Here is a 26,005-nt window from a genome sequence, read left to right as displayed (position 1 = left end):
TACCTTCGGTGTGGGATTCATCCAACCAGTGTAGAAATCTGTCTCCTATCATATGAAGAAAGGAACACAAGGAAAAGGAGTTCTTGGCTGCTGTTAATGTTATTGTGTGGCAGTTGTCTACAACAGGGCAGGTGAGTTATCTCCTGAGTGAGCTCTTTCTCCCTGCTGAGTAGAAGGGCAGCTGTATGGAGAGGAGAACAGAAAAAGTCAATTTTTCACAGAGTGCCAAAACTCTTGAAGACTTCATTGACAGCTGATTTCAACTTTGGAGGCAAGAGCTGTCCCCAGTGTCCATTGTACAACTAGAAGTTTTTCTTGTTCCAGCACTGCTCTGTTTTTCTGTCAAATCCATGTGATTGACCTCTCCAGCTCCCTTCAGATAGGACTCTTCGTGCACCTCCGTGGAGATATCCAGCAGACATGGGTCAGGAGCTTTGTTATATTTCTGCTTTTTGTCCTTTTGTTGCATGCCCTTGCTTGTGTTTATTCCTTCAGGCTGGACTCTTTCAGGCATTTGTATTATGCCTCTAAGCTCAGTTCTCTGCCATAGTGAAAGACAGTTCCCTTAAGACTTAGGCAAGCATTACACAAGAAAACAAAGGCCTGTTCAACTTGCTGCTGGGAGACTATATTTACTCTCTGACTGACATGTGTGCACTTCCCTCATGAAACCTCAGCTGTGTTGAAGTACTGGTGTGCTGGAAGATGGAATTCTCCTTGAAAATAATCTAAACCATGTTGTATAAAAGTAGGGCTTAGAGAAACAGGGCAGAAACAGAGCTATTTCTTAGCTAAGGGCTTTCATCCTAATATAAGACACATTGGAGCAAACAAGTAAGAGGTAAAGGATTCTTACACGCTTTGGTGTCTCAGCTTATGCCACCTAAGAACATCTCTTCACGCGTCTGCCATAGCTTGTTAGGATGGGACATTCTCCTGACACTCCTGGTGTTCTTTTGTTGGATTCCTACCCTAGATGACTCAACTTGAGTTGCTTACAGCAGAAACACTTTTTTGATCAAGAAAGGTAACGTTAAAAGGCAATGATACATTTTCCCCATTTTCAGTTTCTCAGCAGAATTATTGTGCTACCTGCTGTTGTTGTTTCTTAGCAGAAACCCCTACTCCAGCAAAGGGAAAAAGAAGGCTTTGAAAGTAGCTCATTCAGCATGAGATTTAGTCATCACAGAATCGTTTGAGTTGGAAGGGACGTTTCAAGATCATCTGTCCAGCTCTTCTGCAATGTACAGGGACATCTGCTGCTCGATCAGACAGGTCATGTGAGTGAATAAGCAAATAAACTACATTTCAAGATTTCCCTTAGATTATTTTTTCCCCCCTCAGTAACTCTTGGCTCAGGAGATATATCCATGTTGTTTTATTCAGTTCCTTCTCACCGTATTTGCAGCATGGCAGACTCTCCCCAAGGTCTTTCCACAAAGGCTCATTTTGCTATTAGCCCCATGAACGTAGGTTTTCCACTTTGATCTGTACTGCGTGTGGTTTTGGCATGATTCTTAAATGGACTGATTAAACAACTGCTGCTAACAGCTTCCCCTGCCTTCAGGAGTCAGCTCCCATTGTTCAGAGGCTTTTCTGTAGCGAAAGGGAAGAGACAGCACTGGTACAAGTGTTTACATTAAAGGCAAGAAGAAATGTCAGAAAACTCTTTCCCTTCCTTCTTGGTCCAGAAACATTGCAGTAACTCAGTCACTAGATGGGCAGTGTTGGACTGTTCATAGCATGAGTGTTTTGAGCAAAAGGGATGGATGCCTGTATGCTGATGGTGAGCCAGATTGTCTAGATGAGAAATCACTGAGCTGAGACTGGCTTGGTAATTTACATCTAGTTCTGTGTTTTATATATCAAAGTCTGTGTTTTGCAGTTTACACTCTGAATCTTTAAATTAAGAAATAAATTAAATTTCTCAGATGAGTGAGAATAGTGCATTTAGAGGGAGACTTGGGAGCTGCTCGGGGAGGAGACCTGATATTCAAGCTCCCCTTTTCTGGGAGCATCTTACTTTTCTTTCTAAAGTGTTCCAGGCCCCCAGGAAATGTGGAAACTGCTCCCTCCCTGAGCCTCCTTCAGCCCACTGAAGATGTATTGGGCATTTGGTCAAACCCATCAGGCAGTGGTGGCAGCCAGAACCCCTGATGATGTGCCATCATGCCAAGGCTGGTGTCCAAGGAGCTGATTAGTTCAACATGGGGCATTCTGATGAGGCTGAGACTGTACGTATGTCTTGGTCATGACATGGTCAGTGTTGTCCTTGATCTTCCCTTTGTGTCTTCCTAGTTGAAACAGGAACATTTCTTTCTGTGAGGCACTGGTGAGCCCCATCAGGTAGGACGTTTGCAAATGTCCTCTCTTGTTGTCAAGACAGAATTTAAACTGGTACAGATAAAGAAACAGGGCTGATACATCAGTGAGGGGAATAGAAATGCTGTCCTAGGACTAAAAGCTTGGCTTTGTTTGCCTAGCAAGTGGAAGCTGGGAAGTAATACCATTGCTCAGTATAAATCCTTCAGGCTGGGGGTAAAGAGCAGGAGAAGAGCTGCTCAAGCCAAAGGACAAAGTTGGCACGCAAGCAAATGACACGTACAGAATGGGAGTAAATTTAAACAGGAAATTAGGAGTGAGGTGGAGGTGCTGAAGGACCTCCTGTCCCCTGCATGCGGTGCCAGGAACAGCCACGTACTTGCAGCGTGACGTGTGGCAGGGCTGTAGCACCATGTCAGAAATCCTCTGCTCACTGAGAAAGCTGCATTGAGTACTGACCTTGAGAGAAACTGTTGTTTGCCATGTGGCCAGAACACAGTTTCACACTTGACCTCTTTTGAATTTCCTTCTTAATTGTGTTTGATTTGTAGGAAGCAACGAGTATGGTAGGGACCAATAAATTGAAAAGTTCCAGTTCTGCTTCTTAACACTGGGACACGTAATAGCTCGATTTGCTATCAGTTTGCTGGGCTAGTCCTCTACAAGCAAGAGGAATTTACCCCCCGGCAATTTTTCTTCACTAGAACCCTGCAAAAGGAAGTGAGGTTTAATTAGCATTTTAAAGTGGACAGCCTTGAAGTTAATGATATTCAATAAAGAAAAATTGTTTTAACCTTATTTGCACTTTTCAATTTACTTATTAGAGGCCATCTGCTATATTTTAAGCAAGAGCACTGGGAGCTAAACTCTCAGATTGTCAAACGAGGCTAAGCAGAAGGGAAAGAACAGGCTGCCTTAAATGAGCAATTAGACTGCTTTTCTTAAATTCCTCATTTTTGTGTCAAAAAGCAAACGGTCACCATTTCAAGCAACAGTTAAGTTGCTTTAATGACATCTATTTTTACAGATGCTCATCAGCCCTGGGAAACGTCACTTGTCCTCAGATCTCTGTTGTGGCACAAGGATGAAATTAGAAAAGCCAGAAGTGAGGTGGAGATGTTGAGGGAGTGAGGTTAAGAATAAGGATTTCTATAGGTAATTCGTCAGAAGAAGGAAAACGGAGGTGTGTATTGCTGTGTAGCTGAATGAGTTGGCCAATCTAGTAAAAGAAAGAGCATGGGAAAGCTGTGATGCTCTTTGCTTTCGTCTTTACTGCCAAGTTCTGCTCTCGAGCTTCTTTCTGTTTAACTAATGTGTAGGGAAAAAGGGTACTACCCATAGTAGAAGAAGATAAGTCGAGGGGATAGTGAAGCCAAATGGGCATACACAGGTGTGTGGGGCCAGGTGGAGATGTGTGAGTGTGCTGAGGAAGCTGGCTGATATCACTGTGTGGCTGCTCTATCATCTTTGAATGGCTCTGATGACAGTCAAAAGTCCCTATTGACTGGAAAGAGCCGAATATTACTCTTGTTCCCAAATGAAAAAGAGATACAAGGGAATTGCAGGCTGTTCAGCTCCACTTCTGTCTCAAGGAAAGTTACAGAGCAAATCTTCCTGGAAGCCATTTCCAAGGACAAGAAGGAGCCACTGAATATAGGGACCAGATCTCCATTGACTATCATGGCAGTTTGAGTCCTAAACTTTTCTGGCTTAAGGTTGAGCTGACTCCCACTGTACCTCCAAGAAAGTGGATGATTTCGCCATGTTCCTGGGTGGAACAAAAGCCTTTGGTAGGACAAAAGCCAAACTTTTCACAGGCCTAACTTAAATTATGAGTGTACACAATCCCTCCTGGAAGGATGGGAAATGAAAGTAAAATGTCTTCTCCGAGTCTACTCAAAAACCTATGGGAGCCAGCAGAGCTGGTGCCATGTGTCTGGATTTGATGCTGAACATTCATATATGGATGTGAGCAATCCTGCTGTTGTGAGATGCTGTTGTGAGATGTCCTGCTGTTCAGCTGAGCAGAGGCTCTGGATCCTGGTCTGCATGGGACTTGTTAGCAGTGGTTGTAAGATTACCATGCCCAAAGTGGAATGGAATAATCCCTTCTGCAAACAAACACTAAATGGGATCAATGCTGTGGGTTGATAACTTGTTCCACAGGAGCAGCACCTTAAATTTCACAGGTGGAAATCCTATTTGTCAGAGGAAAAATGATCCCACAAATGTCTGCAAACGTAGTTCTTAGCTTCACCCCTGTGGTTTGTCACACTAAAGTTAGACTGGAGTTAAACTTCAGTCCGTGAGATCTTGTGGCTCTCAAATTGGCAAGGAGCTGAACCCACCAGCTCCTATTAGCTTCAGGCTTGCTCTGAAATCACCTCCATTTCTGTCCTGAGAGAGTTATAACAAGAAAAGGGAGGAGAAATGTAAACTAGAGCATGCTGATTCACAACAGCACTGCAAAACCCGATCAAACCAAACCAACTATGAAGTATCTGTAGCAGTGAAATCTAGCTGCCAATGATTTTGCTGTACAGAACGTTCTTTGGTACCCTTAGTTTGCTGTCCGTACTAAAGCCAAATGTGTACATAATGAAATAGCTTCTTAAAAGCCTGGCTTTTTTTTTTTGTCTTTCCAATGCTATTTTGTGTTCAGATCTATAGAGGGGGGAAAAAAACCCACAACTTGAGGTGACTTTTGTTTTAAGGCTGTTTTAAATTTATAACAGAGCTGGCTAAAATGCTTTTCATCAAAGTACAAAAGTTTCATGCTGTAATTAATGGCAAGTGATATCTAACGCAATAAAACACCATCATTTCAGTGTTCTTACAAGACTATTTATGACTGGATATTGAAACTGATAATGATTCTGCCATTTGTCCTCATAATTTATTATTCCAAGGAGAGGCAAGTGGTGGTAAGGGTTCACGATCCGTTTTATGGAAAGAGTGCTGAATTCAGCTTTTTATGGATGTAAATGACAATGTTTGGTGCTGGGCAGAAAGTGTGTGTGTGACAGCGAGTGCAGACCCTGTTGAAGGGTCGAGGTGGGGAGCATTAATGGTCCTCCTGAGCGAGGGAAGCCCTTGGCCGTGTGATCCCATTGCAGCTCGCTACTGGGACCAGTGCAACGAGCGGCTTGTTTCCACAGCAGGGTGTTTTTGAGGACCTTTTCTGGAAACCTCCCACCTGATTTCTGAGCAAGATAATCTCCTGAACTACTACTTTGGGCAGCCAAAGCTGAATTCAGAATGAGAAGAGTTACTGGCTCTGGCAAGCTTCGTATCAGGCTGAAACAAAAGTTCTGTTCCAAAGGAAACTTCCCTTGGCCTTGCCAAGTGCCAGCCTGCATCCCTCTGGGCACAGCTCATTCCTTTTCATAGAATCATAGAATCACAAAATCACTAAGGTTGGAAAAGACCACTAAGATATTCTAGTCCAACCATCCACATACCACCAATATTGCCCACTAAATCATGTTCCTTGGTGCCACATCCCCACAGTTCTGGAACACCTCCAGGGATGGTGACTCCACCACCTCCCTGGGCAGCCTGTGCCACTCACTGCATTACTACTCTTTCTGAGAAGAAATTTTCCTAATATCTAACCTGAACCTCCCCTGGCACAACTTGAGGCCATCACCTCTCATCCTATCACTGGCTGAGGCTGATTTACTGAATGCTTGGGCTCTGATTCACACCTTATTCAGGCTCATGGAAACCTGGAGGAATTTCTGTAGAGTCAACCCTGACACAATTAATGGAAAACCTGAGTGAAGTCAGACCCTGGGGGTTATTTTTTGGGCCTAGATGATGCTTCACCCTCCTGGATTCTGGGACTGGGAGGTTCATGTTCCCTAAGCTACAGCCTTCTGGATGTTCATAAGGCTGCTGTTCATTTGCTGCAGAATGAAGTACTGTAGGTAAAGATTTGCATTTCCATTGGTAGCCCCAGCTGCAGCCTCATGTCTTCCTTGCTGCTTTGCAAATAGCTTGGAGTGAGCCTGCTGCCGCAGGAGCAGAGAAGGATGTGATCCATTTTCTTTGCTTTTCAAGTCCTGTGGTCCCCTTCTTCAAGCCTCTGACATCCCCCCGTTTATTGTAATCAGCACGACAAAAGGGAAGTCGTTCCTTTATTGGAGGTTATCCGTGTCAGGGGAAGTTATGTTCCCATCGCTACCTGGGGGCCCATCAGCAGATAAAGATGGAGAGCAGTGACTCAGAATGACTTTGAAGCAACACCCAGCAGCAACTGAAGACAAGAACATAACCTTAGCTGACGTTTAATATAACCCGATACACAAATAAAGCCATTCCACTAAATTATGCATCCTTTTACTCTTGGCTGTTGTTAAAGGAAGGGGACAGGGTGAGTGTTCTCTCCGTGTGTTTCTTCCTTTCCAGTGTCGGGAGCTGAGTGACAGATGCATGCTGATGGAGCACAGCACATTGATTTTTGCTGCTGCAGTACTTTATGCTCAAAGAAATACAGCTTTTACAACGATGGAGGACCCCTATTCAGAGAAAACAGGTGAGGCAGTTGGGTGATTTTCCCTGAATGTGCCTTAGTTATCTGCTTTGAGTTAAGCAGGTGCTTTGTTGACCGCATTGATGTGAGTACATTCACCAGCAGGTTTGGGTTCAACTAAGCAATGGTTAAACAGCCATCAAGAAAAAGAAGGTAGTGGGGATATTGAGAAGAAAATCTGTTTCTGATTCACTGTTTGTTTGAAACCAAGAAATAATGTGTTCACTTTTTTTTCCCTAATGGCACAAACACAGACACGTGCCATTGCTTGTGCATTATTCTCTTTTCCACTCAATTCAATTAACTCATTGCGGTGAGTCTATGGAAATATAAGGCGATTTTAACGAGGACTCTTGTATCTTTAAGAGACAATAATAGCACTTTTCAGGATATGTGCATAAATTGAGAACAGTCTGTCACATTGACGGACTCAGCTGACTCTTCTGTGAACACATGTCCACACCACCAAAAAAATGGCTGTGCAATTAGCATGATAGGCAAGAGGCATTTGAAAGGTCATTAAGGGGATTTGCTGGCTGCTCTGCCCTCAGAAGCATGCGTAGAACCTGTCTCTGTCCTTGTTTTTGTGTTGTAATCCGGTGAGCATAAGTCCTTTTGTTTCTGGAACCAGGCAAACATCCCAGGTTTTATGTTTATTTACAGGAGACGAACTTGCTTGTGAGTTGGGTTTTGTAAAATTGGATCCAGTTTTAACCAGAGCTGAGGCAGACCCTTGGCTTGTGTTGCTGTCAGCTGGTCTTCATGGGAAGCATCTGGCTGGGGCAGGGGAAGACAGGACCTGGTGGAGGCAATGGGGGCTCAGGGGTAATTCGGGAGATACAGGGGTTTGCCTCCTGCTCAACAGCCCTTTGGTTTTGGACAGGAAAGAACATGGAAGAAAGGATGAGGAAAGTGGATTAGGGGGTGACAGGCTTGCCCTGCACTGAGCACAAAAACCCCATTTCTTAGAATACAGAATCATTAAGGTTGGAAAAGACCATTAAAATCACCAAGTCTGACTCCATCCTACCCCCACCAGGCCCACTGACCATATCCCTCAGTGACACATGTCCATGGCTCTTGAACCACTCCAGGGATGGTGATTCTACCACCTCACCTCTCTTTCTGAGATTAATTTTTTTTCCTAATATCCAACCTGAACCTCCCCTGGCACAATTTAAAGTCATTACATCTTGTCCTATTTACCTGCTGGTGACAGGAACCTCCAACAAAATCACCAGTGATGATAGGATGAGGAGGGATGCCCTTCAAAGCCTGGTTAGATGCCAGCTCTCCAGGTCTGACAGGAGCTCTCACATTAATATGTTTGCAGTACCAGGAACAATATTTACCCTCATAGGGGCTTGGCACTGTTCTGTCCCTGAGGGCTTGCAGAGGTGGCAGTCACCTGCACCTTCCCTGGCACTGGTGGTCAGGCTACAACCCATAATCCCAAGGCTGCATGAGCTGACCCCAAATGAATGTGGTGGGGCATGAAACGTGAAACGTCAGTCTGAAAAATACACAGGAGCCTGTTCACCATTTACACAGCAGTGCTGGGCAGAGCACACAGCAGACATTACCCAAATGTTCACTGGAAGACGGTGAAGGTGATCAGGAAGGGAAGAAACTTCCGATGCCTTGTGAGCCAAGCTGTAAATAGGGAAATATCTATGGGAGGCTGTGGCTGCTGGGGAGCAGCGGGTGGCAATTGAATGGGGCTGAACTGCGGGGAGTAGAGCTGGGCAGGGCGGTGGGTGCGGAGGGAGCAGCGCTTCGCAATGCATCTCGCTAGAGGGTGCCCGCTCGCTGCGCTTGCAGCAGCACACGAGCCCCTGCCCAGGTTTGGAGGTTTTGGGCTCCGTGTATTTTTGCTTTCTCGATCCGTCCTCTTGCATTGCCCGAAAGCGGTGCGGTGTCCTCTGCACGGTGCGCTTGGGCCAGAGGTGTCAGTCACCTTGAGAGTTGGTGGTGCAGAAGGAGCAGATTGGGTTGATTGTAGGCAGTTCGTTGCTCTGTACACAGAAAACATCTCTCGTCTTGGATAGATGGTGATGGCAGACGCCTGCAGCCCAACACTGCTAACACTGGGGCGTTATCCCCCATGCCTTGGTGGGTTTATGTATGTGACTCCCATGTCCCCTTTCCCATCAGTACACTGCAAGAGGGGACTTCACAGGGATGCTGCTCCCATTGCTGGCTCTTGGTCCCAAGGATCATGAACAAACATCTCCTGTGTGTTGTGGTTGTCCTCCCAAGGGTGGGAGATGTCCTCTCTTCACTGGACTTTCTCCTTGCTTCTCTCAGATCATTGCTTTTCAGATTATGTCTGAATTCCCCTCCAGAGCACGCACACCCCTGTCAGAATGGGGCCCCAAATGGAGTTTTCAAGGGCATTCTCCACCCCTCAAAATCATAACCTCAATCCACTCCTCAACAAAAATGTTGGCTAGACCCAGATCTGAGGCAAGCCTACATATTTGGGAGTGAGCTATTGCCAACCATTTGTTATGCTGTCCTTCTATCATTTGCATCACTTTCTCCTTAGTTATTCCTACAGACTGGAGTGAAAGGGTGAAGAATGTGGGAAGTGAGTTGGGAAGCTGGATGGCCCATGGAAATTTTCCCTTCTTTTACACAAAGTTGCTTGGGTTTGAGCTGTGTGGCTACTGAGTGAATGTAGCACAACAGTGCTCTGCTCTCTAATTTGGTATATTTTCCTTCATGTTGTTCTCCTTCCTAAACGGAGAGCTCACCATTGGAAAAAGCAATTCTTGCATCTTCTCTCTTACATTTTTGTCCTTTTCTCCAACTCTACCAAAGTTTGCAAGTTCACATTTGAAATACAAAGGGGGGAATGTGCCTCATTGTAGTGGGAGCTATTGGTAATAGGTGAATGGTTGGACTGGATGATCTTTTAGGTCTTTTCCAACCTTGGTGATTCTATGTTTCATTTTTGGCAGTGCTGCATGTGAACCTTGCAGTAGTTAATAAAGAGGGACTTTCAGCTACAAGATATGGTTTAGTGGTTTGCTGTAGCTATGGTAATGTGAGGATGGTTGGATTAGATGGTCTTGTAGGTCCCTTCCAACCTTGTGATTCCATGATTCTATGATTTTCTGAGGTTATGGCAGAACAAGTAGAGGTCCAGCTCTCCACGCTTGGCTCTGCAGAGCACAAACTGTTGTGCGGCCGAGGCTTCGAAATAAGTTATTCTTATTGTGATTCTTGTTTATAACATCAGATTCATTGTTTGCAATTTTGTTCGGTGGCATCCAATCAATAGCAGACAATAAAATATTATTTCAAGTGGCGAAGACGTTCCACGAGAATGTGATTGATTGCTTTAATTTCTGCCTTCCTCAGTGTTTTTACTAAACCTTGTCTTGATTTCTTTCCTCCTGCCTAGCTCTCTTCAGCATCAGTTGTTAAATAAAGTGACATATTTATTATATGAGTTTTATTTGACAGATTGCCGGGTGACATATTTTAGATTAATTTTTTTTCATTTAAAGATGTATGTAAATGTGAATGTGAAATTATATATATATATATATATATATATATATATATATATACACACACACACACAAATACAACTACACTGTATAAATACAGTGTGTGCAAGAACATGCTCAAGGCCAAAATTTCCAAGCACAACTTGGGACTGTAGGTGGTGTTCTTAGGTGTTTAACTTGATGCCCCTTTAAAGAGCCCGAACTCAATATCCAGAAGGTGTATAGTTAAGGTGACCAAGTTAGTGTGTGTTTTATGACATTCCCAACACTCTGATAAAGTTTATCATCTCTTCAGTTGGGCAGCAGTAACAAGCTGTGTGATCACTCTTGGTTTCCCATGCCAACCAGGTTAACTTAACAGCCCACCACTGAGTAGTTGTATTAAAACAAGTCCTGGAAGACGGCTTGAATGTGTGCGTGTGTGTGGTTTTTTTACAGCATTATGTTCAAAATGTTCTGTTTGAGAAAAAGATAAACCACCAACAACAAAAAGGAATTTGTTGGAACTATTTCTAATAACACTCAGTCTCTTGTGGAACACCTTCCCTTCTGTGAGTCAGGTGTGCATGGAGGTTAAAGTCAAGCACCTTTCATGTTTAGATATGGGCCATGGGATTTAGTGCACCTCCTAAATTGTGGCCTAAATGAGCTGTTTCTCCCCATAAATACTGCATGACTCCAAGTTAGGTACCCTGGGACTTAATGGCCAGTCCCAGAAATAAATAATCTGGAGGAGAGAGCTCCTCTGGGGAGATCATATTGTGGCCTTCCAGTACTTGAGGGGAGCTTATAAGAGGGAGGTGGACTTAATTTTTACACAGAATGATAGTGATAGGGCAAGGAGGAATGGCTTTAAACTAAAAGAGGGGAAATTTAGGTAAGATTAGGAAATTCTTTACTATGAGTGGTGAGGCCCTGGCACTGCTGCCCAGCAAAGCTGTGTGTGCCCCATCCCTGAAGGTGCTCAGGGCCAGGTTGGATGGGCCATGGGCAGCCTGAGCTGGGGGGGGGGGCGGGCAACCAGCCCATGGTGGGGGCTGTAACTGGATGGGCCTTAAGGTCCCTTTTAACCCAAGACATTCTATGATTCTATAATTCTGTGATGTCACAGAATACATAGCAGCTGCTTTCAGCTTTAAGATACTGGGCTGTAAATTCTAGTTTTGGTAGTGGTCTGAACTTCATGATGTGCCCAGCCTGCTCTGGATAAGGAGTTTCAGAGCTGAAGAACAGCTGGGCGCTGTGAAACATCCATTCTTGATCCCTAGACGACGATTTCTTTTTTGTACTAATCTGAATTTTTCATTTAAAATGGAAATTATTTGAACTTGCTTAGCAATGTAGGATGTTCTCATAGCAGAGAAGCATTAAAGACTACCCAGGCTCTGAACTGCGTGCTGAAAATAGAGTACATTTGTGTTTATTTTCTAATCCTTTCAAAACGTTGTTGGGGTAGGGCTTAAGCTCAGCCACGTCCCTTTTCATGAACATAGCTTGTTGTCTCTGAGCTTAAAGAACACAACCAACAAACAACCAACAAATAAATCCTATTACTCCAAAATATGATTAGTGTTCTGGTTGGAGTTATAAATCACCTTCATTTAAAATGCACTGTTGCTACAAGTTAGGATTTGAAAGTACAATCATGCAAATGCCATTTGCAATGTTTTCACTCTAGTAACCTTGGCAATACGGCAAACACCTTTCCTGTTTGATACATACAGTTTTGGAATTTCAATTGTAATGCAGAGGGGGAAGCTGCCAATTTGTGCCACTTCTTGAAGGGAAGAGGTCATTTCTGGGGCAAAATTTGGCTGCCTCTGGAGCCATGCCTTTTAAGTCCACTGGATTCTGGTGCTTTGTTTTATGTTGTTTTACGCTGGTTATATCCAGCTTTACAATATTTAAGCCCTTCTTATAAATCAAAATCACGGAGCATAAATATTTATCAGCAAAAGAAATAAGCTGCACAGTAGACAAGCTCAAGAATAGAAAAAGCCAAGTATTGCTTATAAAGGCAAAAACAGCGAGTTATGTTTTCATCCTGTCAAAAGTTAACGTGTAAAAGCAGTCAGAGACGCAAGCACCTTAATTCCCTCTTCATTTGATATTAAACATCCCAGATCAGTGTGGATATTCATACTGCAACTTAGGGGCTGGTACAGGGAAAGAGTAGGGCTTCCCCTTCCTGCTGGAGCAGGCACAGAGCCTTGGAAACAGCCCCCATCCAGTGCTGCTTCACCTGCCAATGTCTGCTGCTGGTTCGTGTTGGTGGACCTGGAGTGGAAGGTCAGCTTTGACCGCTGTAGTGTTGCTAAACTGCCTGCTGGGGTGAAAGGGATGCTTTGGAAGAGGCATCTCTTTGTGAATGTGGTAGAGCCAGAATTTCTGCTCGTGGGTAGGAAAAAACCAACAGCCTCGTGAGATGTAATGAGAAACTGATCTTCGTTAGTCTTTGCTCTCCCACTACAAAGTTGCTCCAATGTTTTCTTACACAGGCAATGCTGATTTTCCAATGGCAGACACTCTAAGAAATTTCTTTTTCCACCTTCCTTAAGCCATGGCTTTCTGCTCCTGGATGTCAGTCCTGTTTTTGCGCTGGGCACATCTGAACCTGCTGTACTTCAGAAGGTGAGTGAGATGTCAGCATGTCAGCACCTAGAATCACAGAATCATTAAGGTTGGATCTACGATCACCAAGTCCAACCACCAACCCACCCCCACCAACCATATCACTCAGTACCACATCTCCATGCTACTTGAACAACTACGGGGACAATAACTCTACCACCCACCTCCCTGTGCCAGTGCCTGTGTGCCTGCCTGGATGTGGGTCTGGGCATCCTTCTTTGAATGACTTTGACAGAGATGGGGTTGGAGCAGATGGACCCAGAACTGACTTCTGATCTCAACCATTCTGTGATTCTGAAGTTGAGTGTACATACAGGAATGGAGAGTTAGGTACTGTTTGACAAAATGCAGGGTATGCCTGCCTGGCTGCTTCCCTGGTCCCTGTGCTCTTTTCCATGTGATCATGATAGGAGGAATCCCCTGGGTTCAGCCTTTTGGGGTTCATGCACAGGTGGAGAGAGCTTTTATGGCAGAAGCAGGATGTCAGGAATTCCTCTGATTAACAAGAGCAAAGGGCTCTCATCATTCCTGTAGAAACAAAATGGCATCATGATGGGGCCTGTACCCCACTTTTCTGCACCATTCACTACCTACAGAAAGATTTTACTTTGAAATGAATCACCTTTCCTGCGCCTTTTCAGCATGGGTAGCTAGCATGAACATGAAAGCAGCCGTGGCCTGGGTGCTGGGGCTGTATAGGGGCCCCTCTGCCTCTGCAAGGGCTCTTTGTGTGACCGCTTTGTTTGGCATCGCCTTTTCAGACAGGCATTTTTCAGCCCTTAGCATTGTTCAGGTTCTACAGCAGAGTCAAATGTTAATCGGTGTGTTGTAGTAAAATGTTTTATGGGACAATTTAGCTTGAACTGTACCCTCTCCCTTTCCACTGTTTTTTTCTCAAGAAGCACAAGGGGCTGCGTGATGCTGTTTGCCAGGTGTGAGCTCCCTTGACCACTAGCCATCCTTTCAAGAAGGGAATGCATTTGGAGTACTAAAGCTGGAACTGGTGTTTCTCCTGTCTGTGGTGTAGGGGTGATCCTGTTAGCATTTGTTGGCTTTCAGTAGGAATCATTGCACCTCATACAGATACCCAAGTGTGGCACCCATCCCCAAGGACAAGGGCCATGCTCAGGCATCTTGTTGTCCAAAGGGGATTATGCTTTTTGCTCATCTCCTTAAGAAACCCATCCCATGTCCAGCCTTCCTTGTCAGAAGTGTCACAGTGATGAAAGTGATTCCCTTTGGAAATAAATTTCTGCATCACAAAGATGAAACTGTTGTGTCCATGGCTACCATGGACAAGTGCGTTCTGATATATTGTAGAATTTTATGCAGATCAAGATCATTTATATGAACGTCTTTAACACTTCATTTTCTATTCCATTTTGTTAGCAGGATCTGAAACAGAAAACATAAGTGGCCATTACAGTATGTACAGCATCCTCCTAAGGATTTTGTCTCTGAAATCCACAAAAGAAGTGTGTTCTTCATCAGTTCAGGCTGTCCCTTTGTCAGCATTTCCATTCTCTCCTAATCCCTCCCATTGTCCGAGGCCTTTATCCAGCTGCAAAGATAATCCTTCCACTTGGAGGCCTAGGCTCCAAAATTTACCCTTGACACAGAATTTCCCAAACTTGATTCAATGTTTTGGATTATGCTCAAATAAATGAGAGGCATGGCAGTGCTGAAACAAGAATGAACAAATGCATCTTATCTTGTATTGGTACTGTGGAGGCATCTCAAATCACAGAATTCTGCAGGAAAAAGGGCTGAAGGGGAAATTTCCATGCATGCTGGAAACAGGTATAGTAAATAGCTGGGCTGTTTTCTACTCTGAGTCCCAAAGGACCTGAATCAGTTCAGGGACTTCTCATTCCCCCCCCCCCTCATTTCCCAAATGTTTAGTTTTTCTGCTTTCTTCTTTTGGCCTTCACTTGTGGGAACGGCCATTAATGACTGGGGAGACCCATCAGTGAATAATTGCTAGCACCCTGTAATTAGTTGAACTAATCAGAGGTGTTTAATTGTGATGGGAAAATAAGTGTAGGAGGGCCACCACTGTGGTTTGCAGGCTGGAGATGAAGCTGATGGTGATGGAGATGGAGATGAAGCTGAAGCTGATGAGGTGATTATTGGCAGACAATGAATGAGAGATACTTGAGTTTGGGTTTTCTTCCAAGAAGTTAGGTGACTTGTGGTCTAGGAGCCCTAAACCTAGGTACCTCCAATCCCTGAGCCATAGTTAAGTTGCATTAATTCCAAGTTTTGTTACCTCACCATGACTTATTCCTTTTTTCAACTTGGACTGCAATGTGTTTTAGATGGAAAAGCTTTGTTGCTGTCTTCTCTTGCCTCTTGTTTATAGAAGTAGCTGTGATCTGCAATGAAGGGTTTGAAATCACAACCCTGGTATTTGAAGGGAATCTCTACAACCTGATTTCTTCTCTGCTTGGAGAACTCTACAACTTGAATACTTGCATCACTATTCTTATGCCCTTTGGGTTGCTTTGGTTTAGCAAAATATACTGTTTGAGGTATATTTTGTGATGCTGACCTGAGTGAGACAGAAGGTTTTGACATGTCTTTTCAGCTGTGAGATATTCAAACAAAACTGGTTGAATCAGACAGTGATTGGGGTATCATACCTAATAACCAAGGGTAGACCCTACTCAGAGCCTGGCTGGGAAAACACCAAAATGCCATTGTTTTTTCCTTTCTCTTCTTTTAAATTTTATAGAATGTTCCTGTCATCCTGCCATTTCAGAAGAACCACATCCCTGCTTTCTTTCCCTTCTTTGTGCTTCCCTGGATACGTGCCTTAAGCTGAAATGATAGTTGTGTTTTGCTTCCCTCATATTCTCACCAAACCTCCAGACTATGGGCTGGATGAGCCACTCGTGCCAGCTTTTATTGATTTCTGACAAGAGACTTGATTTGCTTTTCCTTTCCACAACTGATGGATGTGAATGATAGGAAAACAATGCCCTTTTTATTTTCTCCTAAGGAAGGATCCTTGCTTGGATGAGAGCTCCTGGGTTGTTCTGTTCGGAGCTTGTGTAGAAATTTATGGAAGGATGGTAGAAAGTAGTTGGTGGAAACTGTGTTGGGTGGTGGAATTTCCAGCCAGGGGGAAATATCCCTACCTAAAATACCTGAAGTGGGGATGAGTTGAGTGGTCACCTCAGAAGAGAGAAACTGAAGTTGCGTCACTTCTATAGATTGAAAAGCACTTTCCTGCATGCTTACAATTTGTTGGATGTTGTAGATAAATTGTTTTTCTCCTCTTGCACCTCTCTCACATCATACGGGCATCTCAATAACCACTGAGCAAGGAGAATGTAGAAAAGAGATTTCAATCCTTTCCTTCTTCTTTGTTCTCTCTCCCCACTGAATGTCTGCAAGATCATGAGGTTGCAGCTTTGCAGAACCAGCTTTTGAAATGACCTGAAATGTTAACCATTTCCTACCCAGCCTTACACGTCCTGGGAGTGCTTGAGCTGCCACAGGGGATTTGCAGGACATGGGTACCTCTGTGTATCCAAACGCCTGCTTCTTACAAAGAAACATTTCTATTCCTCTGATGCTGTTTTCAAGTCACAGTGATCATTTTTCATTTTTAAAGACCGCTGATGCATTCCCTCCAACTATAAGCTTGCCACTCCTTTCATGTGATGTATTGGGGACCCTTTGGGGACTTCTGTGAATGCCAGAGATTACCTTCAAAGAAACTGTGTTTTTCCTGTTTTACTTGCTGTTCTTCAACCTGAAAAAACTCGTAACCCCATGAGAAGGAAACCAGACAGTGTTACACCATCAGGATAAGATGCAAACTGTACCTTATGCTGCCAAGCCTGCAAAGCACGAATTCAATCCCAATTTAAAGTTGTTTTTAAACACTTAGGCTGACTGCACAGCTCACAGAAAATCTCGTTTGTCTGGTCTACACATCTCTTGGTATTTGTTCCACTTTATCTTGCAGTGTCCTCTTGTCTGTCTGCTCTTGGCAAGAGAAGCTTCATAAGCATTAGAGGTGGGCTTCTCACACTGTATGCTTATAAATAATAATAGAAACCAATAGCTGTTCATATTGTAAATGCAAGTTAAAAACCAACCGTATCTGGAAGAAGTATTCATATTTTATGAGAATCTCAGTGCAGCCAGCGAGGCACACACATAACTGTGCTGAACAGGTGAACAAATAGAAATTTAGGCTACAAATACTGTTTCCTGAACAGGATAAGGGTCCTGTTTGTTTTTCCATAATCATTCTGTTTTTGCACACAGTGAGAGGCACGGAGCTCAGAAGGGTGCATACAGGAATGCAGACGTGTCTTCAGCTTGGATATCAGGGAAAGGTTCTTCGCCATGAGAGCAGTGGACATGAAGAGTTTCCCCAGGGCAGCAGGAAGAGCTCTGAGCTGTTGGAGTTCAATAAACATTTGGACAGCTTTCTCAGATATATGTCCAGATTTTTGGGTGGTCCTTTGTGGAGCCAAGAGTTGAAATCAGTGATCTTGATGGGCGGCTTCCAACTCAGGATATTGTGTGATTATGTTCTTCTCTATGAATCTTAACAGAGGTATTTTCCCCACAAACGTGGCGTTAGACACAATCAAAAGATGTTAAACGTGTGTCATATTAATGACCTGTTTCATATTCAAGTTTGGTTCTAGAATTCTGTTCTCAGCCACTAATTTGAGTAACATTTTATTCACACTTGTTAACTGTCAGGAGACTCTCTAATTCAGCAGAAGTGGATATTCATCGATTTCCCTTTGATAATGAATTGATACAACACTGAAAACCATTGTCAGCCTTCCTGTACCTGTTGCAGTACCTGAAAAGTGTGTGTCATGTAGGGCAGACACTTCATATCTGACAAGGATGCCTTGGGGGAATTCTTGTGTTTGATTTCAGTGGAATAAATGAGCCCTGAAGAGAGCCAGTAAAAATTTGAGACCATGAGAGCATGCTAATGTAGCTGCCTAAGTGTTTCCAAAACCTCCCCAGAATGCTGCCAATGGTCCAGGACTCCTCCAATTAGCAGCTGAAGCCTTCAAAGGCTCAGGAGTGTCACCACAGGGGAAAAAATGGTAGGGGAGCAAACAGCATAGCTAGCACTCTGGTCCTAAATCTAATTGATTGACCAGCTTGTCTCCTTCCCTGTTTTAACCTAAACCATGTCAAACTGCATCAGATCTTCACAGTAAGAGCAGCAGCCATCACCTATCACATGAACAGGCTGCCCACAGAGCTGTGGGTGCCCCATCCCTGGAGGTGCTCAAGGCCAGGCTGGATGAGGCCCTGGGCAGCCCAAGCTGGTTTGGGGGAGCTCTGCCCATGACCAAGGACTGGAACTGGATGGTCTCTGAGGTTCCCTCCAACCTAATCTGTTCTATGATTTTATGAATGGAAAGCAAACATCAGGCAAATATGCATCTGTAGAGGAAACTGGAAAGATTTTGATCCCTAAAGTCTGTTGAGTGGCTTGTTGTTTAATTTTTTTAACTCTGCTGGAAAACTTGATGGTTGGGGCACACCCAGTTTGTTTTTAGAGCTCAAGGGAGTTGTCTGGATGTCAATGACATTTGTCATGGCAGTGGCACAGAGGAACCCAACAAATATGCGTGTAGCACACTGTTAAAGGAGGGATACTCAAAGCATGAAGAATCACTTTGAATGACATGTTTCTACATCATCCAACCAGACCTATTAAGACATGGAGAAGCTTCAAATTCTGGCTTTTCTTTTAGCCTGCAAAACGTAAAATCTAAGTCTATGGATGTGCATGCGAGTATGCACTCTGGGCACTGAATCAGAGAGCCTAATGTGTGGGAGACTTACTGTGGGGAACCTGCTTTAGCTGGGAGTCGGACTAGATGATCTCCAGAGGTCCCTTCCAACCTCTACAATTCTGTGATTCTATGGTTTAATCCAAAAGTTTCTTGAAATGGACACAGGGAGTGATCAGTATGATTCAACTCCTTGCAGCTCTGCTGGGTGCTGGAACAAGGTGGGAGCACAACATGCGATCCATGCTCATGTCTGAAGAAAGATACATGGAGGCTGACTTTGCAGTGTAGGTCAAGCAGTGGCAACTTTCTAAGGCTGCAAGGTGATGGTCTGAGCCCCATCTCAGAGTGTGGATTCTGTTCTGTAAGGGTGGGAGAGCACCATGCTGGAGCTTGTTGGCCTTACTGGGAATCCCAGTGCACTCAGTAGCTCTGAATGGAGTGATAGGTATTCAGCACTTCTCTCCTAGCACATGTTCCTTGGTGCTGCCATTGAGGCTTCTCATGTGCAGCAGCCCTTCTTAGTGACATTACTAATTGGAGAGGAAAATTAGCATGAGACTATAACAAATGTAAATGCCAGTCAGAGCTTGGACATGGTGGACTTATTTCTGCACATAGAAGAAGGGACTGGAGGGGCATCTGGAGGGACTTTGCATCTTACAGCCCCAAGTTGCGATCTGAAGTAATTCTAGGACAAAGCCATGGCTCGGTTAATCATGTAAGACAGTTCTGAGAGTGGGGGTAGGGGGTAGCCTGCTGTTCCTTGTATTGATCAGGAATTAATGTCTAACCTTTAAAAATGCAGTGTAGAAGCTGAGTGAGATTGTGAAACCCTACTTTGTGCTGTCTGCGATCAGTTACCTCTGGGGACCCGCAGAGCTCAGGCTGCTGATTACAGATGCATTTGGAAGAACCCGAATTTTCAATTTTTCACATGAATCTCATAAAGCGAAACTGAGTCCTGCTGGGATTTATGAAAACTGGTTTGCTCTCCACTGCACGCAATACATCTCCTCCTTTGCTAAGTTGGGAGAGTGCTCCAACGGGAGAGGCACCACAAGAATTATTCCACCCTCAGCAAGTTAATTGCTGCATCGTCAAGTAGTACAGTATCCATCCTGTCCCTTCTGCTTTCTCTCTCTTCTCCCCCCCTCTTCCTCTCCGAGAGCTGACGTGTGATGTCTTTTATTTTTTTCTCCCTCTTGCCATCTGTTTCGTGTTTGTGACTTGGGGAGGGTGGGTGTGTGGTAGTGGAGCTTGTGATGGAGTTTGCTGGTGGAGGCATTTCTTTTTCACTCAGTTAATTAGATTTGTGTTTTCCTTACTCCCAGTTCTAAGGGCCATGCAAATAAGACTAAATTATGCATTAGCTATATGCCCCAGTGTTTTAAATGCTCCTGTTGTTGGGGGACACCGACTCTATCCCATATTCCTCCCTTTCATAGAATTCAATTATATTTAAACTATTAACAGGGAAAGCCTAAAAATTCTATTAAAATGTCAGTTTAATAAATCTTCCAAGGTTTAATCTTTCATTTCTGGACCGGGGGAAGGGGAGGATGAATTATGACAATTTTAAGTTTTCCCAGCACAGCCCCTGCATGTTAAATTGTCTGTAACTCTCAGCATTACAGAACTTATCTCTATTTGTAAAACAATTCAAAGCAATGAGAGAGTGCCCAGGGTATTTGCTGGAATACTTCAGGTCTTGTTGTGAAACATGTGGCGGCTGGGGGAATTTGGACCCAGGCTTTTGGTTTAAGCTATTACAGAGAAACAAGAGAATTGAAGCAATTCACGTTTACTCTAGAGACCATCTCCATTCCCTCTGCTGGTTCTCCTAGATGACGATATCTGCCTCTACACCTGTGACTGGCACTCAGCATTCATACTACACAGATCACTGTTGTCTTTCCTCCACCATAGGCCATCTGAGGAGTACTAAGGCATACGGGACCCCATTGGGATGAGTGCCATGGGAATGACTCCAGTAAGGAATGCTCAGGTTGGACAAAAGGGAAAGGATTTGCCACAGAAGACTGTGGGCATAGAACCATCTGCCCAGGGCAGTGGGCACCTCCCTGATCTGTGGGAACTTAAGGAAGGTTTGGACAACACTCTCCATCATATGGTCTGATTTTTAGGTGTTGCTGCATAGAGTTAGGTATTGGACTCACTGATTGCTATGGGGCACTTCCAACTCAGGTTATTCTATGACTCTTTCCTTTCCACCTCTCTGTGTGCTGTATTTCAGCCCTGACTGAATGCCAAAATAGTGTCTCCTCTGTTTTCTTCAGCTCACTCTTGATTTGAAGCTGTTCAACAGTCTAGCACACAGGAAGCTTTCTACTATCTATCTCCTCTCAGCATTCCTGTGCTTGAAATCAGGACTCATTTATGACCATATAAAGAGATGGCAATGTTTCAGCCCAAATAAAGAAAATCTAGCTCTTGGCTTTCCATATCTACATCTGTAGCAAAGAGAATGCAATTAAGGTGTGTGTTTGGAGACCCACGACATAAACAGAGCAGGAGCGCCCTGTGATGAAGCTGTTCCTCGCAGTTAAAGATTCAAGAGTGTGGGCTCTTCCAGGGATACATGCTGAGAAGCAAAATATGTCCATCTGTGGCATGGACAGAGGCTGGAGTCAATGTGTTTAAGGGTATTACATAGGTCTCCCAACAACCATGCTCAACAGGGACCCATGTGGTGATTGGGGAGCAACAATTTGTGGGGAGCCTTGAAATGCTCCCCAGAATGGAAGCACCTGGCACAGCACACTGAAAGTCCAACTCCTCATCATGATTCCTTCTTGCAACCACATTTTCAACTTCCCTCTGATGTTTAAGCCCAGCAGAGTGAAATTGCCCCATTCCAGCCCCAGGAATGGGGAAAGTCAGTGACCAGCAAGGATGGTCTAAAAGTTCTTGGTACCTTCTGGAGAGAAAGAGGAGAAAAATAATTTGATCCAACGCGTTGGTCAGCCTGATTGCAGAGATTAGCTGATGTCAGGCTGTAGGGAGAGCGTGTGGGGTGCAGAGCTTTGTTTGGGTGAATAAACCATGCATGTTCATGGAATATTAATTAATAATAAATGAACACGCATGAATTATTCATGCTCACAAAAGCAAATTTGCCCTGAAGGCATAACGCAAGACAGGTTTTAAGATTTTTTTTTTTCTTCTTCCAAACCAGGGACGGATTTGTATAGGGCATAACTGATTGGTGGTAATTTGCATCCAAACACAGTGTGACTGCCACAGCCGCGGCTGAGCCACTGTATCTCAGCACACTGCACAGCCGCTTCCGCTCCCACTAATGCTATTTTAGTCATTCATTTGTCTTCCAAGTTGCATAGAGGGACCTACTTGCTCTGAATCCCATTTGACTCCAGCAGGCCAAAAGCGCTCCCCTGGGGTAATGCTGCTGCTGTTGCAACAGGGATGGATTTGTCCCCTCACGTTTGTTCTGCTGACAGATTTGTTCCACCAGCGTGTAGTGCAGATGTCTCATACATGATGCAGGATGTCAGGTAAGATTCGAAGCAGCGAGCCAACATAGGAAATGCTGCTTCTGTGTTTTAACTCAAAATTATGCTAAAGATGCCAGAAGAACCTTTTGCTGTGCCAGTGTTTTTTCTTCTTGTCAAGAAAACAAAACGTGTAGAATGAATTTTGATAAAATAATGTCTTTTTGTCTTGATGAAGAGCCACCATGCCATTAGAGGTTGCCCATGACTTAGGGGATATCCTGACTCCACTTTGAGCTTGATTTCACCAAGGCAGAAATGGTTTTCTGCCCATAATGAGCTGCATGTGGGACAGGTGTCACCCTGAGGCTGTTGTGTTGTTTGATGGACTCTGTAATAGCTGACCTTGCAGGGACCAGTGGTGTAAAGGGCTGTAGCAATGCACAGAAATATGAGTGAGTGTCTTGTCAAGTTCCTGGCTCTGCTTCTGGTATTTGAAGTGAAATGCAAAGATGTTCAGGCAACCCACCAAAGATTCTTAGGCTACCACCATAGAATTATAGAACTACTTGGGTTAGAAGTTGCTCCAGGGATCACCAAGTTACAACCCCCTTGCCACAGGCAGAGCCACCAACCTCCATATCTGGTTCTAGACCAGGCTGCCTAGGGTTCCATCCAACCTGGCCTTGAGCACCTCCAGGGATGGGCATCCACAGCTTCTCTGGGCAGCAGTACCAGTGCCTCACCACTCTCTCAGTGAAAAATGTCCCCTGACATCTCACCTAAATCTCCTCTCTTTTAGTTTAAGACCATTCCTCCTTGTCCTATCACTGTCTACCCATGTAAAATGTTTTTGTTTTTGTTTTTGTTTTTGTTTTTTCCTACCCTTTAGCTCCCTTTATGTACTGGAAGGCCACAATGAGCTCTCCCCTTTATCATCCAGCATTATGCTGAGATGTGTCCCTCACCTATTCACATTACTTATGTGGATAAGTTCGTATCGAGATACTCATACTATGCTTTTCCTTAAAGATGTGGGCACAATGTGGAAGCTGGACCTTGCTTCCTGCAGATGGTGGGTGCACTGCAGCTCTCTCTGGGTGATAAAACCTGTCCTTAACATTCTTCCCTGCTGTCTGGGTGGTGCATGTTTGTGACATGGTGGCTGAAGCCCTTATTTTGGGTGACCTACCGGGGAAAGGGCTGCTGACAGCTCCAAAATTGGGTCAGGACCTATTGAAGAGGAGAATGGTCTGAAGATTTGCTGGGTGCCTCTGGGGGGCTGGCAGGGCAGGAGAAATATGGCCATTGTCAGCCTCCCGGACATCATTTCTGGGGAAAACTTAAAGGAATGTTAAAAATAGAGGTGAGATCCCCAGACACAGCCCAGGTCTGCTATGAATCTGGCCTCAAACCATTAAAATGATCTTAAACTCCTTTTTATTTCTTTTCCTATTTTTTCCCCCAGAAGCCTGCACTGACTTCCTTAGCTAATAAAGACCGGGGCCATAAACTCTGCTGCTTTTTCCCCAGCAAGGCCGTTCCTTTTGCTAAGCTTCTTCCTCCTGTCTTCAAGTTCCCGTTACTACATTTTTAGTTTCTATATTTCCAGCGATCCTTTGCTGCTGAGCTGCTGCAGTTTGATCCCTGCTTTTTATCCTGATTCCATAACAAACATGTTGTAAAGCCTCTGCTGCTGGTCTGCAGACGGTTTTTCCAGGAAAAGTGTTTCATGTATTACAACTTAAAACACGGGTGGATTTATTAGGATTTAATGTATTGGGAGCTAAGCCCTTGGTCTCCCTTTTCATATGGTGGTGGAGGCAGACAGATGGGAGCGATTTGAGTAATTTATATGTTAAGAAGTAATAATCTTTGCAGCCATTTTATCTGTCCAAATGCTTTTACCTTTGATCTTTCTGTTTTTGAGAAACACCTTGTGTTTTGTTTTTTTTTCCAGACTTCTTCACCTCCCAGAGACAAACATCCCTGAAGAACCCTTTGAGCATTTCCCTCAGCTGAAGAGAAGGGATGTCTGATTGTCATTGTCCCATCCAAATGCCTGCACAATTAGCTGCAAAACATTTTGGTATCTAAGGGCAGAACAGCCAAGGGAAAAAATGCTCTCTAGACCTTGAAAGGTGCATTGTCCTCTGACAATGGAAATCTGTAGCCGTAGGTCTTGTGGTATTTAGAAATCAGTAGATTTACTAATTAACATTGCTCACTCAATTAAAAAGCCCTTGATCTGAGCCTGCCGATAGGTTTTTGGTATCCATAAAAATCTCTGCCTTGTGTTAGAAGATTTAGCAATTTCTTTCTTTACTTTTAGACCAAGGCTCAGTGGGATGAGACACGGGTCAACAAAACAAGCTTTGGTGCTCCACTGGGCTGGCTGCAGAGGCTGTCCTGGGCTGCAGCTGGGAAGGGACTTAACTGCAATAATATACTAGGCTGGGTAATTACTGGATTAAGGGTGGGTGGTGTAGTGCTGGGGGATGGCACTGACTGAAGATAAAGTCTTGTAAGAAGAAGGCAGTAGGGCCAGAGGAAGAGTGGCAAAGTCATTCATGATGCCTCTTTATGAAAGGTCCCACAGCTTGTGAAATGAGGCAGATGCAAGCTAGGTTTTACTTTATTCTATTAGGGCTATATCCAAGGCTTTTGTATTTCACCTTGTAACAGGGTAAAGACCATCAGTGCTACACTGCCTTTCTTTCACCTCTTGCTATAAATACATGCTTGTGAGAAGGCTCTTCACAGCCCACTTTGTTTGCATGTTAATTATTTTATCTGTCTGGCACTTTTCATCTGTTGAGTCTGTTGTTGTTTTCCAGTGGTAAATTCAAGCTGAGCATCACCAGGAACTGGTCTTCATAAGTTTTATGTGGGAAATTCAAATATAGTTTTCTCCGCGAGAAAAAACCCGCGAGAAGTGAAAGACTAGAAAAAGACATTTTATCCTAAGATCATAAGCACAGCATGAAGCAAAGATCTCTTGAGTTGACATAAGTCCAGATCTTTGCAGCATTAAGGCTTATTTCAGGGAATTTCTTAAGGAGTTGAGGCCCATATATGCCCCCCATTTAGAAATCTTTTTTCTCTTGCAAGGTTCGCTATCACGCTGAAGTCATGAGCCATAATAAAATCTCCGATCATGCTCCTTTTTTTAGAAACACTTAAATCATCATTTGTCTTATTATACCACATTCCTTCATACTTTGCAGCACAGACATCCCTTATTAGCCTTGTGTGGGTAAAGTCTCTAAGTTTTGGGTGCCGTTGATGGTGGTGATAGTAAAGTGTGGATGACTGGTAGGCTTGAGAAGTGCGCAACCCCTAAACTCTGTTTTAATTCAGAGGATTGCCTAAAGAAACAGTGGATACCCCATTTCTGGAGGTGTTAGGAAAGATTTCTTCTCAGAAAGTTGCACTGGCACAGGCTGCCCAGGGAAGTGGTGGAATCACCATCCCTGGAGGTGTTCAGGAACTGTGGAGATGTGGCACTGGGGGACACAGTTTAGTGGTCATGGTGGAGATTGGTTGACATTTGGATTTCGTGATTATAGTGGACTTTTCCCACCTTAATGATTCTGTAATTCTTTGACACTATGATTCACATGCTGGGTGCATGCGGGCTGATGCAAGCACACAGCACACTGCAACCACACACCCACCGTGCAGACAAAGGAACTATATGCATGAAGGTATGCAGTGCCAGTGCTTCACATGCATCTC

The 26,005-nt window shown here is 44.1% G+C and overlaps 1 protein-coding gene and 1 long non-coding RNA gene across 2 annotated transcripts in view; both read left to right on the top strand.

Annotated features, from left to right (window-relative positions):
* The window catches only part of XYLB (xylulokinase), an 86,861-nt gene extending 81,700 nt beyond the window's left edge, over positions 1-5,161 (top strand). Inside the window, exon 19 of the mRNA XM_032442953.1 lies at positions 3,350-5,161. Within this exon, the coding sequence (XP_032298844.1) occupies positions 3,350-3,445 (96 nt within the window). The 3' untranslated portion in view covers positions 3,446-5,161. The remainder of the gene's footprint in view (positions 1-3,349) is intronic.
* A 770-nt stretch (positions 5,162-5,931) lies between these two features.
* Positions 5,932-25,438, top strand: LOC107308864. The gene is made up of 2 exons (XR_001552952.2): positions 5,932-6,859; positions 24,228-25,438. It is a non-coding gene; the product is annotated as an uncharacterized LOC107308864 (long non-coding RNA).
* The last annotated feature ends 567 nt before the right edge of the window (positions 25,439-26,005 follow it).

This window comes from Coturnix japonica, chromosome 2 (genome assembly GCF_001577835.2).
Source record: "Coturnix japonica isolate 7356 chromosome 2, Coturnix japonica 2.1, whole genome shotgun sequence".
Classification (NCBI taxonomy): domain Eukaryota; kingdom Metazoa; phylum Chordata; class Aves; order Galliformes; family Phasianidae; genus Coturnix; species Coturnix japonica.
This window is presented reverse-complemented; position numbering and strand designations above follow the sequence as displayed.